The sequence below is a fragment of the Chiloscyllium plagiosum genome, unplaced genomic scaffold (genome assembly GCF_037043375.1).
Source record: "Chiloscyllium plagiosum isolate Xiang-an unplaced genomic scaffold, Cpla_swu_hap1 HiC_scaffold_2, whole genome shotgun sequence".
NCBI classification, from domain to species: Eukaryota; Metazoa; Chordata; class Chondrichthyes; order Orectolobiformes; family Hemiscylliidae; genus Chiloscyllium; species Chiloscyllium plagiosum.
Genome location: NW_028270140.1, coordinates 20,184,358 through 20,202,058, shown reverse-complemented (window position 1 = coordinate 20,202,058; position 17,701 = coordinate 20,184,358). Strand labels below are relative to the sequence as shown.

Here is a 17,701-nt window from a genome sequence, read left to right as displayed (position 1 = left end):
CCCCCCCACCCCCTAGGTTCTCACCCCCATCTCCCCCCCCCCCCCACCCCCTAGGTTCTCACCCCCATCTCCCCCCCCCACCCCCTAGGTTCTCACCCCCATCTCCCCCCCCCCCACCCCCTAGGTTCTCACCCCCATCTTCCCCCCCCCCCCCCCACCCCCACCCCCTAGGTTCTCATCCCCATCCCCCCCCCCACCCCCTAGGTTCTCACCCCCATCTCCCCCCACCCCATCGGGGTTCTCACCCCCATCTCTCCCCACCCCCCAGGGTTCTCATCCCCATCTCCCCCCACCCCCTGGGGTTCTCATCTCTTCATTGCCCCCAGGTTCTCTGCCTATGGCCCCCATCCCATCCTCCTCAGGTCATCTCCCGCCCCCCCCCCCCGTTTTCTTCTACCCTCTGTCCCTCCCTTCTCTCTCCCCCTTCACCCATGTTCTTTTCCTCAGAACTGGGAAAGGAACACTCAGCCTGAAACATTAACTGATTTCTCTCTCTGGATGCTGCCAGACCTGAGCTTGTCTAGCAATTTCCGTTTTTGGTACAGCATCCACAGTTGTTTTCATTTTCACAATGTACTATTGGGGCTATGTAAGGCTTTGGTCAGATCCTGCTTGGAATATTGTGAGCAGTTTTGGGCTCCATGTCTAAGGAAGGGTGTGCCATCCTTGGAAGAGATCCAGAGGATGTTCGTAAGAATGAACCCGAAAATAAAGGACTTGTCAAATGACGAGTGGTTGAAGACTTGGAGTCTGAACTCTTGAGTTTAGAAGGATGAAGGGGGTCTGGGAAATTTCTTTGAAACTTAATACTGAGGCCTGGATAGAGTGAACATGGATAATATGTTTCCTCTAATAAGTGAAACTCTGATTTGAGGATGCAACCTCAGAATGAAGGTATGTCCATTTAGGGCTGTGATGGATTACTTCAGCCAGAGGGCAGTGAATCTGTGGAAGTCATTGCCGCAGGAGGTTGTGGAGGACAAGCCATTGTGTGTATTTAAGACAGATAGCTTGGTTTTTGTTTAGTCAGGGGATCAAGTGTTACATGGCGAAAAGAAGAGCAGGGGTTGAGAAACATACTAACCCTGATAGAATGATGAAGTAGACCCGATGGGCCAAATGGCCTATCTTGTGGTCAGTATGAAAACATCAGTCTGAAGCTTACCATCTTGTGTTGGATAAGTATTAGTGAACTTGCAAGAAATTGTTTTCCAGTCTTGCCATATACCAGGCAAAATAGTGGCATTTATTTGTCCCTTATTTAACAAAAACATGTGACCTGAATTGACTGACTAAAGAAATTTGCTGATTTGTGTGCACTCCTCATTGGCCAAAATTTTACAGAAACCAGTAAATAAAACTTGTGCAAGAGTTTATGTTTGCGTCTCTTTGTACTGTGTATATTGGGAGCAAGCCATGCAATCATGGCTTTGTGTTATCACTGCTATCTATGTGCATTGTGCAAAGAGCACTGGAAGTGTTTTACTACAAATTTGGCAAAGAAGGATTTAAATGAAAATTTCTAGACTAAGTTAAATTTCCAACTTCTATTTGACTGTGTTTATGTATGATTTCCTTTCCTCATACTTCCAGATTATGAAGCAAGCTTCATTAGATTGATGGACAAAATAACAAATGGTTCCCGGATTGAAATAAATGAAACTGGTGAGTTCTTTGCATATAACTAAAGCTAAAGAGTGTCAATGCTTATCTCTTGAATGATTTGGGATTCATTAATGTGGAAGATTTTACACAGATTGGGGTCAAGTGCCTTCAGAGAAAAAACACATTTGTTATCTAACCTTTTCAAATACATTTATGAATTCATGGAAGACAGTTAAGATGGTGACTGTGTGCAGCTGAAGATGTTGAAGTTATTCTAATATAGGTGAACTTCATTAGGGCTTTTGACAAGGTCTTGTGTGGCTGACTGGTTAAGAAACAGAGCCCAAAGGATCCAGGACAATTTGACAAATTGACTCCAAAATGGGCTTGGTGGCAGGAAGCAGATGGTGATGTTTGAAACATGTTTTTGTGACTGGAAACATTTGTACAATGGCATACCACAGAGTTTGATACTGGGACCTTTACTGTTTGTATACATTAATGAATGTAGAAGGTGTGGTCAGTAAGTTCACAGATCATGTGGAAATTGATTTGATAAATAGCAAGTAGGAAAACCTTCGACTACTGGATGATATTTACAGGCTGGTCAGATGGGCTGAACAATGGCAAATGGAACTTTAATCCTGAAAACTAAGAGGTGATGCATTCTGGGAGAACAACAAGGCAGGGGAGTAAACATTGTGTAGTGGAACCCTAAGAAATGCCAAGGATGAGAGGGACCTTGATGTACATGTACATAATACTTGAAGACACCAGGTCAGTGGATGAGGTGGTGAAAATGGCAAAAAGGATTAGTGCCTTTTATTAGGAGACAGTGAGGTCTGCAGATGCTGGAGATCAGTGTCCAGAGAGTGTTTCTGGAAAAGCACAGCAGGTCAGGCAGCATCCGAAGTGCAGGAAAATCGACGTTTCAGACCGGAGCCCTCTGTCAAGATTTCTGATGAAGGACTCTGGTTGATTTTCCTGCTTCTTGGATGCTACCTGACTTGCTGTGCTTTTCCAGCACCACACTCTCAACTGGTGCCTTTTATTAGTTAAGGCATTGAACATAAGAGCAAAGTGGTTATGATGCAGCTGTGTATGATGATGGTTAGGCCACAGCTGGAGTACTGTATGCATTTCTCCTTACTACACTATAGGAAGGATGTGATTCACCAAAATGTTGCTGGTATAAGAGCAATTCAGTTTTGCACAGAGAGGAGATATGCTGGGTTGTTTTCCTTAGGGCAGTGAAGGCTGAGGAAGGATCGTATGGTGTGCAAAGGTATGAGGGACAGACATATACAGGAATATTTCCCTTTGGTCGAGAGAGATCAGTAACCAGGGGACACAGTTCTAAGATGAGTGGGAGGTTTAAAGAGGATTTGAGGAAAACATTTCACCCAGAGGCTGATGAGTATCAGGAACTTGTTGCCTGTAAGAGTAGTAGAGCAGGAATCCTCCAGGCATGTGTATTGAGATGTGCACTTAAAATATCATAGCATAGAAAACTGAGCCAAATGCTGGAAAAAAAGGATCGGAATAGATGATACTTAATTGGTGTAGGTCTGATGGACCAAAGGGCTGACATCTCTGCTGCAAACAGAGTTTGACTCTTAAATTTTTTGAAAACTTTGACAGCATGCTATCACTGCTATTTTTAACATGTGTATTTAGCTCAGCAAGAAACCTTTTGCCAACCACACCACTGTTGAGGTGTGTTGAGTATTCAAACTATTTCAGTGCAGTTGGTATGGATGAAACCCAGTGCAGATATTTTAGATTAACCATCAGTACCATAATTCACTTCATGATGTGATACATAGTGATTACTGCTCATCAACCTCTTTGGTGGCAAAAATGAACTCTTAGGGATGAGTCTCAGTCCTTCAGAAGGTTTTAAGAATGGCCAAATTTAAATATGTCCTTTTTTTCTGCTCTTTATCCCCCTTTTTTTTCCCTCTTTCTGTTCCTGATTGGACATGAAATTTACACACTTGCCCCCCCCTCTTTGGTTCTCCTCCTGTTTATTTGAATGTTTAAGATAATGCAGTTTTCTTTAACCCATTCACTAATGGCCAGGTGCCCTGTTTCACTCACTAACATTAATGAAGCTTTCAGCATTTTTTGGGAAATAGTTTTGAACTGAATGGGCAAATTAACTAAGAGCAGACGCTGCTAGATGCCCACTATAACAAAATCTGGTCCTGCAATTTTAAAATGAGGCCGAAAATATATTTTTAACAGATTAATATCTGTTCTTGACTGCTTGCATCTCTGCCGCCACATCCATTTTCACCCAAGGAGTATAGTTAATCATTATTCCCTGTGTGTAATGCCTGGGCTTGATTGGAAACGTTCTATGCAGGATGCATGATAAATGTTATAAAATCTGCAGTAATATTCTTAGGAGGCTATAGTACAAGGCATAATTACAAGCTTAGCACCAAATAACTAAATCAAAATTCTACCATAGTTACTTTAAAGTTTTGGCTGTTTATGTAATTGACTTAGTAAAGCTCAGGGACAATGTTTATAATCTATGTCCTGCATATTCTGCAAGGCTTCTATGTTAAAATTAGTCATAGAGATATACAACATGGAAACAGGCCGTTCGATCCAACTAGTCCATGCCAACCAGGCATCCTAAATAAATCTAGTCCTATTTGCCAGCATTTGGTCCTCCAACCCCTTCCTGTTCATACGCCCATCCAGATGCCTTTTTAGATGTTGTAATTGTACCAGCTACCTCCACTTCCTCTGGCAGCTCATTCCAAACATGCACCACCCCTGCATGAAAATGTTGCACCTTAGGTCCCTTTTATATCTTTCCTCTCTCACCCTAAACCTATGCCCTCTAGTTTAGGGCTCCTCCACCCCAGGGAAAAGACCTTGACTATTCAACCGATCTATGCTCCTAATGATTTTTATAAACCTCTAAGACTCTCCGATGCTCCAGCGAAAACAGTCCCATCCTATTCAGCCTCTCCCGATAACTCAAACCCTCCAGCACTGGCAACATCCTTGTAAATCTTTTCTGAACCCTTTCAAGTTTTACAGCATTCTTCCTATAACAGGGAGATGGGAATGACACGCAGTATTCCATAAGTGGCCTAAATATGTCCTGTACAGCTGCAACATGACCTCCCAACTCCTATATTCAATGCGCTGACCATTAAAGGCAAGCATACCAAACACCACTTTCACTACTGAAAACAACAAATGCTGGAGATCACAGCAGGTCACATAGCATCCATGGAGATCGAGCAAGCTAGTATTCGAGTCTAGATGACACTCTATCAGAGCCGCCTTCACTATCCTACCTACCTGTGACTCCACTTTCAAGGAACTATGAACCTGCACTCCAAGGTCTCTCTGTTCAGCAACACTCCCTAGGACCTTACTATTAAATGTATAAGTCCTGCTAAGGTTTGCTTTCCCAAAATGCAGCGCCTCGCATTTATCTAAATTAATCTCATTCTGCCACTCCTCAGCTCATTGGCCCAACTAATTGAGGTCCTGGTGTATTCTGTGGTAACCTTCTTGGCTGTCCAGTACACCTCCAATTTTGGTGTCATCTGCAAACTTACTGACCATACTTCTATGTTCACATCCAAATCCTTTATATAAATGATAAAAATCAGTGGGCCCAGCACTGATCCATGTGGCACACTGCTGGTCAGAGGCCTCCAGTCTGAAAAGCAACCCTCCACCACCAACCTCTGTCTTCTACCTTTGATCCAATTCTGTATCCAAATAGCTAGTTTTCCCTCTATCCTGTGTGATCTAACCTTGCTAACCAGTTTACAGTGAAGAAACCTGTTGAACAACTTACTGAAGTCCATATAGATTATGCCCACCACTCTGCCCTCATAATCCTCTTCATTATTTCTTCAAAAAAACTCAATCAAGTTTGTGAGACAAGATTTCCCACGCACAAAGCCATGTTGACTATCTCTAATCAGTCCTTGCCTTTCCAAACACACGTAAATCCTACCCCGCAGGAATCCCTCCAACAACTTGCCCACCAACGATGTCAGACTCACAAGTCTATAGTTCCCTGGCTTTTCCTTACCACCTTTCTTCAATAGTGGCACCACGTTAGCCAACTTCCAGTCTTCCGGCACCTTGTGGCTATTAATGATACAATATCTCAGAAAGGGACCCAGCAGTCACTTCCCTAGCATCCCCCAAAGTTCTTGAGTTCACCTGATCAGGTCCGAATTACTAAAGGGTTGGATAGTAAATTCTCCCTCTCAAAACTAGAGGTATGAGCACAACACAGATACATATTATAATTCTAAAAGAAGCAGTAAAGGCACTTTGGTCAAAATGTCATGTTTTTCATTGTTGAAACTTACATTCTCACCTTACTGTTCAATTCCTTTTTCTGTTGAATTGCCACAAATTGAGTCTATCCACTTCAGTAGCTTTCACTCATATCTCAATCTCAAACTCTGACTCAAGTTCCCTTCTCATTCTGATCATCCTAATTCTGCATTTGCTTCAATTTTGTCCTCATCTGAATATGGATTCAAGTTACACCACAGCTAGAGCAGGTTTCATAGGATGGCCCTTCAGTACAGAGCTCAATATGTCATTAAATTGATGCTGCATCTGCCTCATTAGTACCCTAAGTGGATGATAAAGTTTGAGGAGGAAGAGGAATTTTCGCTGCTGGCTAAAATTCTTTCTTCAATTAACCGTGATTTTCTTTAACATCTACACAAAGGCTGCAGCTTTTACGTTTGTCATTAATTGGATGTTCCTGAGAGGCCACATACAGTCTGCATAAATTAAGTGGAGGTGCTGGTGTTGGACTGGAGTGGACAAAGTTACAAGCTTTTGGAGATTTCAGATAAACTGTTGGACTATAACCTGGCATCATGTGACTTCTGACCTTATTTAAATGAACACCTACCTAGAGTCGTCATGGATCTCGGCTAATGGCTCAACTGTACAGCAGCTGATAAAGAGCATAGTTGCCAGTCTAATTTGGTTGCAAGTTAAGGACAAGTTGGCCAATAACAGTGCCTTGATTTCTTGTTTTTTCCTCTACACACATACTTCATGAGCCTGTGCCTGACATTTGCTTGATGCTTTCAATTGACAGTAATGAATTTGTGAACTCAATAAGTGGAAAACATAAATCTGTCTGCTCTGATGAAGCCATGTATAGATGTTCCCATAGAGTGATCATTTAAAGTGTTTTTTCATGTTTGAAATATACATTTTGACTATCATTTTGTTTCTTCAGGTACTACATTAAATTTCCAACCAGGGCTTCTGTATGGAGGAAGGATTGAACATGACTGTCATCCACAACGCTCCATTGGCTATTACCTGGAAGCCTTGCTCTATCTAGCTCCTTTTATGAAGAGACCATTAAAAGCCACCCTGAGAGGCATCACTAATGATCAAACAGATCCTTCTGTAAGTTGCAGTTCAACTTGCAATAGAGATATTTGAGATGCCAATGTTGATTATTTGATCCATTGATAACATAATCTGGATGCCAAAGCTTTTTTAAACATGGCTAATATAATGTATTTCTTTCGCCCGTTTTCACTGGCAATACTGGCATTTGTTGCCCTGAAATGCTGTGACTAGTTGTCTCATGTAATGGTTGGATACAGCTAAATGATTTGTCAGGCCACTTCAGAGGGCAGTTGAGCACCAATCCATTTCAATGGGATTGGATTTACATTTAGTCAGACTGAGTAATGCTTCCTTCCATCAGTCCAGTTGGATTTGTAAGACAATCTCTCAATCTTAAGGTCACTTTTAATTATATTAAAGTTTTATTTCCAGGTTTTTTTAAAACTGCATTTAGAATCTTACACAGCACTCTTAGTAGAACTCTTAGTTGGTCAGGTCTTTCAATTATTTGTCCACTGAACTAACCACTACACTTTGTAAAATCTGGTTGTAATTTAAAGCGTTGGTACTTTTTGATGCAGCCTGGGCCTGTGGCAGGTCAGTTAATCAGGATAGATATAATATCACCTACAGTCAGGGAGAAAGTTGGACTGCAGATGCTGGAGAATCAGAGTTGAAATGTGTGGTGCTGGAAAAACACAGCAGATCAGATAGCATCTGAGGAGCAGGAGAGTCGATGTTTTGGGCATAAGCCCAAAACATCGACTTCATAAGAATTCATAAGAGCTTCATAAGAATTCCTGATGATTGCATCAGTGTTGCACCCTGTACCCAGGCTGAACTGGAGCAGTTCTTCGACTTCGCTAGCAGCTTCCATCCTGTCCTCAAATTCACTTGGTCTATCTTGGACTCCTTCCACTTTCTTGACCTCTCCATTTCCATCTCCAGATGGAAAACGGATCAACATTTACTATAAACCCACATACACTCATTGCTATCTGGGCAACACTCCCTTCCACCCTGTATCCTGCAAAAAGTCCATCCTGTTTTCCCAATTCCTCCGTGTCTTTGCATCTGCTCTGATAAGGAATCGTTCTACTCCCAAGTATCCCAGAAGTCCTTCAATTTCAAATAATTTTTCTCCCCCACTGTCATCCAGACAGCCCTCCGCTGCACCTCCTCCATTCTCTGCTTCACTCCTCTTAACCTCCTTGCCACCCCCCAAAAAAAACATAAGATAGGGTCCCCTTTCTCCTTACTTTCCAACTTATCAGCCTCTGCATCCAGTGCATCATCCTCAAACATTTCCGCCAACTCCGATTAAACTCTACTACCCAGAACATCTTGCCCTTGCCATTTCTCTCTGCCTTCCACAAAGACAGTTCCCTTTGTCTCTCCTTGGTTTGTGCCACACTCCCTACCGATCCATCCTGCCCCTGGCATCTGAAAAAGATGCAACATCTGTCAGTACACTACCTCCCTTACCTCCACCCAGGACCCCAACCAGTCCTTCCAGGTGAAACAGAGGTGCACCTGCATCTCCTCCAGCCTAGTTAACCGCATCCGATGCTCCCAGTGTGATCTTCTCTACATTGGTGAGACCAAATGTAATCGAAGTGAGCATTTCGCTGAGCATCTTCACCAGGCCAGAGAGGGCCAGTTTGACTTCGCAGTCACTAACCATTTCAGCTCCCGCTCCCAGTCCCCCTCAGACATGTCCATTTTGGTTTTGCCTAAGCTTAAAATGTTATTTTATCAGTCAGAAAATTTAACAAAGATACTTAATGGTGGCATTGTGCATTCACTGACCAAACAAAACACTATTTTCCTTTTTCATTTTTACTTGAGAAACTAAAGGGGAGAAACATTTGAATATATTTCTAATGGATTGAGTTTATTGTGTAGAAAACATATAATCTGGTCATTCTGTACACCCAATGAATTCTGGCTTTAATATCATCTTCCATCCTTTCATCCCTTGTTTAAGGTTGATACTCTTAAGATGACAGCCCTTCCCTTAATGAAACGGTTTGGTATAGATGGTGAAGGACTTGAGCTAAAGGTAAGAAAATCGTTGCTAGCTTTTAAGACATATTTTCCCTTTATATGATGTGGCAGAATTTAATGCCATTCCTTTTACAGACTGAAGTAGCAAATTAGGCCCAAATGAAATATAACTGAGGTGTTAATTTTGGAAAAAAAAATTCTGTTGTCTTGAATGTTATTTATGAGGCGCATTCACCTAGAGAAATACAAAGTGTTTTTTTTTAATGAAGTTTTCGTGTAAAGTTGTAAAGGCTGTGCAGAAAATCAAGTAGAATGTACTTTCTGTGCAATTTTTTAAAAGAAGCTTTTTTTTTCTAAATTATCTGATGTTACGTCTTACTTGCTACAAAATGGTTAAGCATGTTCTCAAATGTTGTCCTTAAAGACTATAACAGAAGTTGAACAAGACATTCCCTTTACTTTGCAACTTCAATTTAGATCTGGAACAAACTGGTGGAATTTAAACCTTCAAATTCTCTGGTTAGAAGTAAAATATATTTGATAATTTGATGTCAGTCATCTTATTTCACATCCTATCAATTTGAGCTTGTTCACAACTCTGCCACTCTTACCTAACTCTCACCATATCCCACTCGTCCATCAGACCCGGCACTTACTGACCTTACTGGCTTCCTTGGGTTTTAGCATTTTCTTATTCATCTTTTTCTGTGGTCCTGCCTCCTATTTCTGTAATTACATCCAGTCCATAGTATCTGAGAACTCTTCTTCCAATTGTGGCCTTTTGTGCATTCCCCAGCCCAACCGCTGTACCTTCAGCTATCTAACCCCTAAATCTCAGTCTTTCCACCATTCTCAATTTTAAGACCGTCCCTGATTTTTTTTGTTTTGGATCGAACGTTTAAGTTATTTTGGTGTCAATCTTTATTTGATTATATACCTATGAAGTGCTTTGCATTTTTGCTTTGCATTGAATTTGGAGTGAAAAATTCATCTAATCCAATTATTCCAGCAGTATTCACAAGAATAATTTCTCGTGTGGTGCTGAGGTGGAGTAAGCAAACTTAACTCTCCACCTGGCAGTCTCTAACCTGATGCAAGCTCTTGCTGTGTTAAGATTCCTGCAGAGGTGAATAACTTTTTCAAATTTCCCAGTGACTGATGCAAAAGAATTGCATGGCAAGATATAAAATTTTAAAGCTTTTACAGTGCAAACAAACTGAAAGCAGCATTAATTAAAGCTAGGTAATTAAAACACTATGGTACAGACAAAGTAAACCCTGGACATCTCGCGCTACTCAAACCTCTGGGCAATTAAGGATGGACAGTGAATACTGGCCTAGCTCGTGACACACCACATCTCATGAATGAATTTTTAAAAAGTCTGCTCCCTAACCTGCTGGGTCAATCTTCCAGTATCCTTTTAAATAAAGTCCCCTTCACTCATTGTCCTAAGCATATTTGAGTAGACTTCCAGTAGCAAGGACTCACTGGTGTTCTTTTGAACAGGGATTCCATTCTCATTGCCATTCCATTTTGTGATTAACTCAGCAGCAGTCCTTTTGTTCTGCAATGCACAACAGTGCTTGCTTTTGGTCGGCAAGAATCTGTGCAGCTGCTTCTCCATTTGTGTCTGTGTTAAAGCTTGCACCTGATTTTCAAAAGACACATGGTAGCTAGATCACATGGGTTATTGCTGCATTGTCTAAAAAAGGTTAGTGCTCATAACAGCTAACAATTTTGCAACATTTTGAATGCAAATACTCAACTATCTTGCCAGTTGCTAAAAGGCAGGGTATTTCACGGTGGATGGAGTGTTCTAGACATTTTTTTTTACACTTTTTGATGAATCAGCATAATGCTGTTGTTTTTTTTTTCTGAGAGCAGTGAATTATTATGGTTTGATATTACATTGGTAACCGGAGGCTTTTATCGATAATAGTAGCAGCTGCATCTGGTGCTGAATAAATCCAGTGGTATGCTTAAATATAAAAATTAAGATGTGCTATTTTCGGTACATTAAGCATTATGATTGAAAAATCTAAAAATGTGATTGCTTTAAAAATTAGTTAGCAAAAATTATTTTATAGAAGACAATGTACTTTTGTATTGAGGTCTGTTAAGGTCTAAGTAAAGGTTATATTTGTTATAACTTTTCTATCCACCTTCCAAGAGAATCCTTTTCTTAAGCTAGAAGTGGCCGTAAATTAGTCGAGTGTTTCTCAACTACCTCTCTCCACTTCCAAAATCAGTTGTATGATAAAATTAGTACAGATAGTTAATTAACTGCAAATTAAATGTTGGTCTCCTTTGAATGTGACAACAACCTTACCTAACCTGTCAAGGGACCCAGATCATGGAAAGTTGTCTGTATAAACATGGTGTTACCATGGTTATTTGTGATTGCACATTTTGTGATTGCTTTGAAAGGTAGTCCGGAGAGGCATGGCCCCTGGAGGAGGCGGTGAGGTTATGTTTTCGTGCCCAGTGCGGAGGTTTTTAAAGCCTATCCAGTTAACTGACCCTGGCAAAATTAAGCGGATCAGAGGTATAGCGTATCCTTCACCAGTCTGTATGCAATCTAATTCTGTATGTGTCGCTCATCCTGTTTGTTAAAACTTGATTTTGTTTTTCCTCTTTGGCATTCCTCTTTCCCCTTTCGTGTTTTTTAGAAATATGTGGGACTGGATTCTCTGTGAAGTAGAAATCTCATGCAGATTGCCACTTGCCCTTTTTTTATGAAAGTAGGAGCTCCACATTTCTGAGAGGAGATTCCCCTCAGGGGTCCCTCAAATGTGGAGCTGCACCTCCATTCTGACAGTCCTTTCATAGCTGAACTGTCAGAGGAAGAGAAACCACAGTGGGTTTCTCCCTCAAAGGGCAAATGAAGGAAAGCCTAAATACCCCTAAGGCCTAGGTAATAGCTTGATATGTATGGGGTGAATGTGGAATAATCTGATCAGCTATAATGTCATTGACTGACAGAACAGGCCCAAGGGATTGAGTAGCCTGCAAATTCATCTGTTCATATCTGTGTACTTCATTCTGCCATTCAGGGTTCGTGCTAATTATGGCAGTTTATGCATGTGCAAGTGTACAGATCATTTGGATAAATAGAGCAACAATTTTGTATTGTAAAAGATGATAAAGAACTTGTAATTCTTTTGATCTTAGCTGATGCTAAGGTTGGGTAAGTCAGATTCCAGAGCGTGCTTTGTTAGATCCAAACTTTTTGAACTGTACAGGCCAAATATTGAAGTGGTTACTAGTGTATTTCTATCAGAATGAAACCTTTATTAAACAAGAAGAAAACATAAAGTATATCTCAAAAATAAAAGTTTGCAAGTTTCATTACAGACATTATAAAAAGACGCTGATGCATGTTAACCTTAACCTCAGCAAAATCCCGAAACCTCTGTGAATAGTCATCATGATCTCCCTGCTGAGAGCATTTGCTCAGACTTGGGCTGAGAAAGCTGTAACTGGCTTGCTTTGGGTGAATTTTCTTTGTATTCACTAGATGGTTTTTCCCTTCATCTGGTATCTCTCCCTGAGACACTTCTCCTCATGGTGGCAGGGATCAATGACCAGGTGGCACAGGTTTAAGAAAAGGGGCAGGAGGTTTACAGGGGTGGAGGAAGGATTTTCTCACCCAGAGGGTATTGGGAATGTGGAGCTCACTGTCTCTAAGGCTGGTAGAGGCTGAAATGCTCATAATATTTAAGAAACATATAGATATACTTGCAATGTCTAGGCTATGGGCCAAGTGCCAGATATTGCAATTACAATAGTTAGGTGTTTGGCAGAGGGTTGAAGGGCCTTTTTCTGTGCTGTAGACCTGTGACTCTTGCTGTTTATGATGTATAATAAATAACCCAATAGTCTACAGTCCAGGTACTGCAGGAATGTTTGCTGCTGGTCATCTGAAAGGCAACAGCTCCTATAGTGCATTAATGGCCCAGTACTGTCGTATTGTTGACTAACAAACCACAGTATACTGATCTATGGGCTCAAATTTACAACCTTTGACTTTAGAAACGAGATGTGTTAGCAAATTTTGAGAAGATTTATAGCTCAGGTTGAGGTTTTGGATGTAAGTTTGCTCGCTGAGCTGGAGGGTTTGTTTTCAGATGTTTCATCACCATACTAGGTAACATCATCAGTAAGTCAATGGTGAAGCACTGGTGTTATGACCCGAGTTCTATTTGTGTTTGGGTTTCATTAGGTTGGTGGTGTCATTTCCTGTAGTGATGCCATTTCCTGCAGTTATGTAATTTCTTGTTCTTTTTTTCAGAGGGTGATAAATGGGGTCCAAGTCGATGTGTTTGTTGATGCCATGCTTTTAGGAATTCTCGTGCGTGTCTCTGTCTGGCTTGTCCTAGGATGGATGTATTGTCCCAGTTGAAGTGGTTTCCTTCCTCATCTGTTTGTAATGCTACAAGTGATATTGGGTTATGTCTTTTTGTGGCTAGTTGATGTTCATGTATCCTGGTGGCTAGATTTCTGCCTGTTTGTCGAATGTAGTGATTGTTACAGTTCTTGCAAGGTATTTTTAAATGGTGTTCATTTTGCTTGTCTGTATGGGGTCTTTCAAGTTCATTAGCTGCTGTTTTATTGTGTTGGTTGTTTTGTGGGCTACCATGATGCCAAGAGGTCCAAGTAGTCTGGCTGTCATTTCTGAGATGTCTTTGATGTAGGGGAGAGTGGCTCGGGTTTCTAGATGTGTTTTGTCTGCTTGTCTGTCATTGAACAAAAGCTGACTGCTATCAAATACTGAATGACAAATGCTGAAATAATTTGTTCCAAGTAATTCAGTTGTTTTTCCTCAGTGGTGTCAAGTATGAGGTTTGTGGCATCCTCTGCTTATAGTTAAATTAAATTCATTGCCAAGATTGATAGAAATTAAAATGTCACAACATGGTTTATCGTCTCCCTTCTTGCTTCCTCTGTTCAAAAGCCCATTAAGATTAGAAATGCATGGTTGTGTAATCTGAGGTAAGTAAAGGATCTTAAGGTTGTGTACTATTTCCAGAGTTGGGGTATATTTTCTAAAAAAGCCTTGTGGCACTGCATTGTACAGCAGTGATGTTGGGGGTGAGTTGTCCGCAGGACTCGAAGCAAGCAGAAAGGACAAAGAGAGCGACAATAGCATGAATACATCTAGCTTTGTATGATACAGCTACACGATTTCACTTAGCTTACACTGTGATTGAACTATCCATTACAGTGGAGAAATTGATTAAGTTTACTGTGCAAAATGAATGAAAGTTTTGTTTAAAACTAATCTGTTCCATGAGTTGCTGTTTCCAGTCCATGTATTTGTACCTGTGTGACTTTCCTTTACTGAAAACTGCAGATACTCTGTCAGGGTGTCTCCACAGATGGCCAACAGGATTGTTGATTCGGCCAGAAGCATCTTGAACAAGTTCCTACCAGATATCTACATCTTCACTGATCACATGAAAGGAGCACATTCAGGAAAGTGAGTCTGACCTGGGCAACTCGAGGTCCACTTATTTTTATGTTAGAGTTCAAATATTTCAATAATTTTGAAATATACGTTGTACAAAGCCAAATGAAATGCTCTGGTGAACACTCACCAGGATTGCAGTTGAAACTTCAAGCAAATAATTGTCCACATGGATGTTTTATTTTTGCACAATGCAGCTTCAAGTTGCAGCCCAGCATTTTAAATTTAATACAGTGGGTTACCAGCTTTTCACTATAATTTCTGTTATTGTTACAGTACAGTAGGAGACAATCATCCCTGAATGGTTTGATTACTTAATGGCAATCTCCTTTCCCATATCCCAGCATATCGTTTCTGTCCAAATCATCATCCAATGCCCACTTAATTGTTTTTCTTGAACCTGTCTCTACCACATTTACAGTTGGTGCATTTCATCACCTGAACTAAGTAAGGTAAAGTTGCTATAGTCCCAGAGGACCATACCTGCTTGCATCTGAAAGGTGGTGATTTACCACAATGCTTAGAGAAAGTTGAGAAGTTTGGACCTTCATGATAACTTCAGCCAGTATTGGAATTGAACCCTTGTTATTGGCTCCACTCTGCATCACAAACCAGCCATCCAGCCAATTGAGCTAACCAACGCCTTAACTAATAGCTGCGTGAAAAAGATTTTTCTCACATCACCCTTGCTTCATTTGTGCATCATTTTAATCTGTGCCCTTCTCTTTCCCAGTCTTTGATGGCAGTCTACTGTTGAAATGCCAGGCTGTTGTCTCTGCATTAATGGTGATAGTTAGGGGAGAAAAAAGCTTTCAGCCAGCTTGCCTGATGTTGAACTCATGATTCTCTCTAGTGGATTATAACTCAAATGTTTATGTTGGGATTCAAGCCTGGAACTGTTAAAGGAAATTTCTTGTCAACTTCACATATTGTTCTCTCAGTATGTTGTTAAAGAGATGCATATGTTGTTTGGTATGTGGAGAAATGTTGGGATTTGGGTGGAGAAAAGCCCAGAAAGTTGAAGTAACTGAAAGTAGAATCAGTCTGTTATAATGTCACCACTCTGTGCTGCATATAGCTACAGATTGTTTTCTGCGACTAGGATTATACATTCTAAATACCATAGAAGTGCAGAGGTAGGATTGATAAACTCTGACTGTAGTAAGAGTTTCTTTTAACAACCGCATTTATGTTTTAGGTCACCAGGATTTGGCCTCTCTTTAGTGGCAGAAACAACAAATGGAACCTTTCTCAGTGCTGAACTCGTTTCAAACCCTCAAGGTCAAGGGTCACCAGTCCTCCCCGAAGACCTTGGCAAGAGCTGTGCAAAGCTTCTTTTAGAAGAAATCTACAGAGTGAGTATCTGCTAAACTATTTTGTGGTCTTTAATGGTAGGAAGTTCAGAGCTGTTGCAATAGGGAGTGGAGCAGTGGTTGAGTGTGGAAGAAATTGGAGGCAGAAAAATGGGCGCTTACAGTCCTTGTAGAGAAAGATCACTTAAGTAGATAGCTGAATTCCTGGTTATTGGCTTACATCAGATTTTATGTTAGTGTAACAAATAAATTGAAAACAAAATTGTCGATATCAACTAGCAGAGAATGAATACTTGTAAACTATGGAGAGGAGTTTCTATAAACTACTGATTAAAAAATCTTTAGCACTACTGAAAATCCCCCACATCTTATATATAAATAAAGCATAGTCTCCAGAGGGTCACAGTCTTTGTAAGAATCAATTCACTTCACTTGCTGTTTCCAGTGGGTTCAAGTATCCCAATTTTGTCAATTCCTAACACTGTGTGACTGTTGAAAAGTACTTTGAAAATTTTCAGAAATTTAACAGACTCCTAAAGTAAGACCCACTGTCAATTTGTCCTTTGTGAACCCAGATGTGAACCTTTTGCATTTTGCTCTGTGAAGTTTTAAGCTCTCTCTCCTTAGGCCCATGATGACCAGTCTATTCAGTCACCTTGTGGAGAACTCAATCAGATCACATGACCCTCTTAGTTCCTTCCTTATCCCAAACAACTTGTAAAACTATATGCTCATAACAGGTCCATATCAACTTCATAATTTCCTTCATGAAGAAAATAGTATTTCCCAATAGGCAGCAAATCTCTTTCAGATCAAATGTACTTCAATTATTCTGCAAATAAAATTGCATTTCAGAAGGAGTATGTTACTCACTGGTTAAAGCTGAGTTGATCTTTGCTAGCATAAATTATTGAATTTTATTTGCTTTAATTTACAGACTTTATGTTGCTTTAATTTTCCATTTGTGCTTGGCATAACCATTCCTAGCAAGATGGTCACTTACTGCCCATCCTTAGATACCCTGAGAAAGAAACTCAATAGCTTAAAAACATATGAAATAATAGCAGAAGTAGACTATTTGGCCCTCTGTCGTTCAATAAGATCATGGCTAATCTATTTGTTTCGAATTCAACATTCTCATCTACTCATGACAGCTCTTGATTTTCTTGCCTAACAACAATATCCTTGCTTTTATCTAAGCAAAGCATTGCATATATTGAAAATCTGGAATAAAAACAAAGTGCTGGGGAAACTCTGGTCTGGCAGCATCTGTGGAGAGAGAAACAGCCCCGAATCCAAAGATTCTTTGCAGCTGAAGGGGTACAAAGAGTGCTAGTAATGGTAATGCAACACTTGAGATGTAAAATAGTTGTAAATGATAGTTGCAGAAAGAGGAAAATGGGATTGCTTTGCTGAGGATTATTGAACTCCATGTTGAACCCTGAAAGCTGTAAAATCCCTAAGCAGAAAATGAGATGCTGTTCCTACAGTTTGTGTTGAGCATTGCTTGAACGCTGCGCAGGCCTGAGACGGACATGTTGGCATGGGACCATGATTGTTTATTGAAATGGCAAGCACCTGGAAGGTTGTGGTCACGCTTATGGACAAAGTGGAGGTGTTCCACAAGGTGGTCACCCTGTCTGTGTTTGGTCTCGCCAGTGCAAAAGGGAATACATAGTGAGCAGTGAATATAGTAGACTAATTTGCAAGACGTGCCAGTAAAATGCTTTGCCTGGAAGGTGCATTTGTGACCTTGGACAGTAAGGAGTGGGGACATAAAAGGGCAAGTGTTGCACTATACGTGATTGCATGAGAAGGTGCCATGTTAGTAGTAGGTTAGGGCAGTGTGAGGAGTGATGGAGCGGACGTTGTTATCACAGAGAACAATCCTAAACTCCAACTGGAGTGTCTTACTCTGCTGCCATCTTGG

The 17,701-nt window shown here is 40.7% G+C and overlaps 1 protein-coding gene across 2 annotated transcripts in view; it reads left to right on the top strand.

Moving 5' to 3' along the window:
- Nucleotides 1-17,701, top strand: part of rcl1 (RNA terminal phosphate cyclase-like 1) — a 28,819-nt gene that overhangs the window by 514 nt on the left and 10,604 nt on the right. For both annotated transcript variants that reach the window (XM_043720844.2, XM_087995213.1), the window contains exons 2-7: nucleotides 1,594-1,665; nucleotides 6,863-7,038; nucleotides 8,972-9,046; nucleotides 11,419-11,543; nucleotides 14,345-14,470; nucleotides 15,657-15,813. In XM_043720844.2, the coding sequence (XP_043576779.1) occupies nucleotides 1,594-1,665; nucleotides 6,863-7,038; nucleotides 8,972-9,046; nucleotides 11,419-11,543; nucleotides 14,345-14,470; nucleotides 15,657-15,813 (731 nt within the window). The remainder of the gene's footprint in view (nucleotides 1-1,593; nucleotides 1,666-6,862; nucleotides 7,039-8,971; nucleotides 9,047-11,418; nucleotides 11,544-14,344; nucleotides 14,471-15,656; nucleotides 15,814-17,701) is intronic.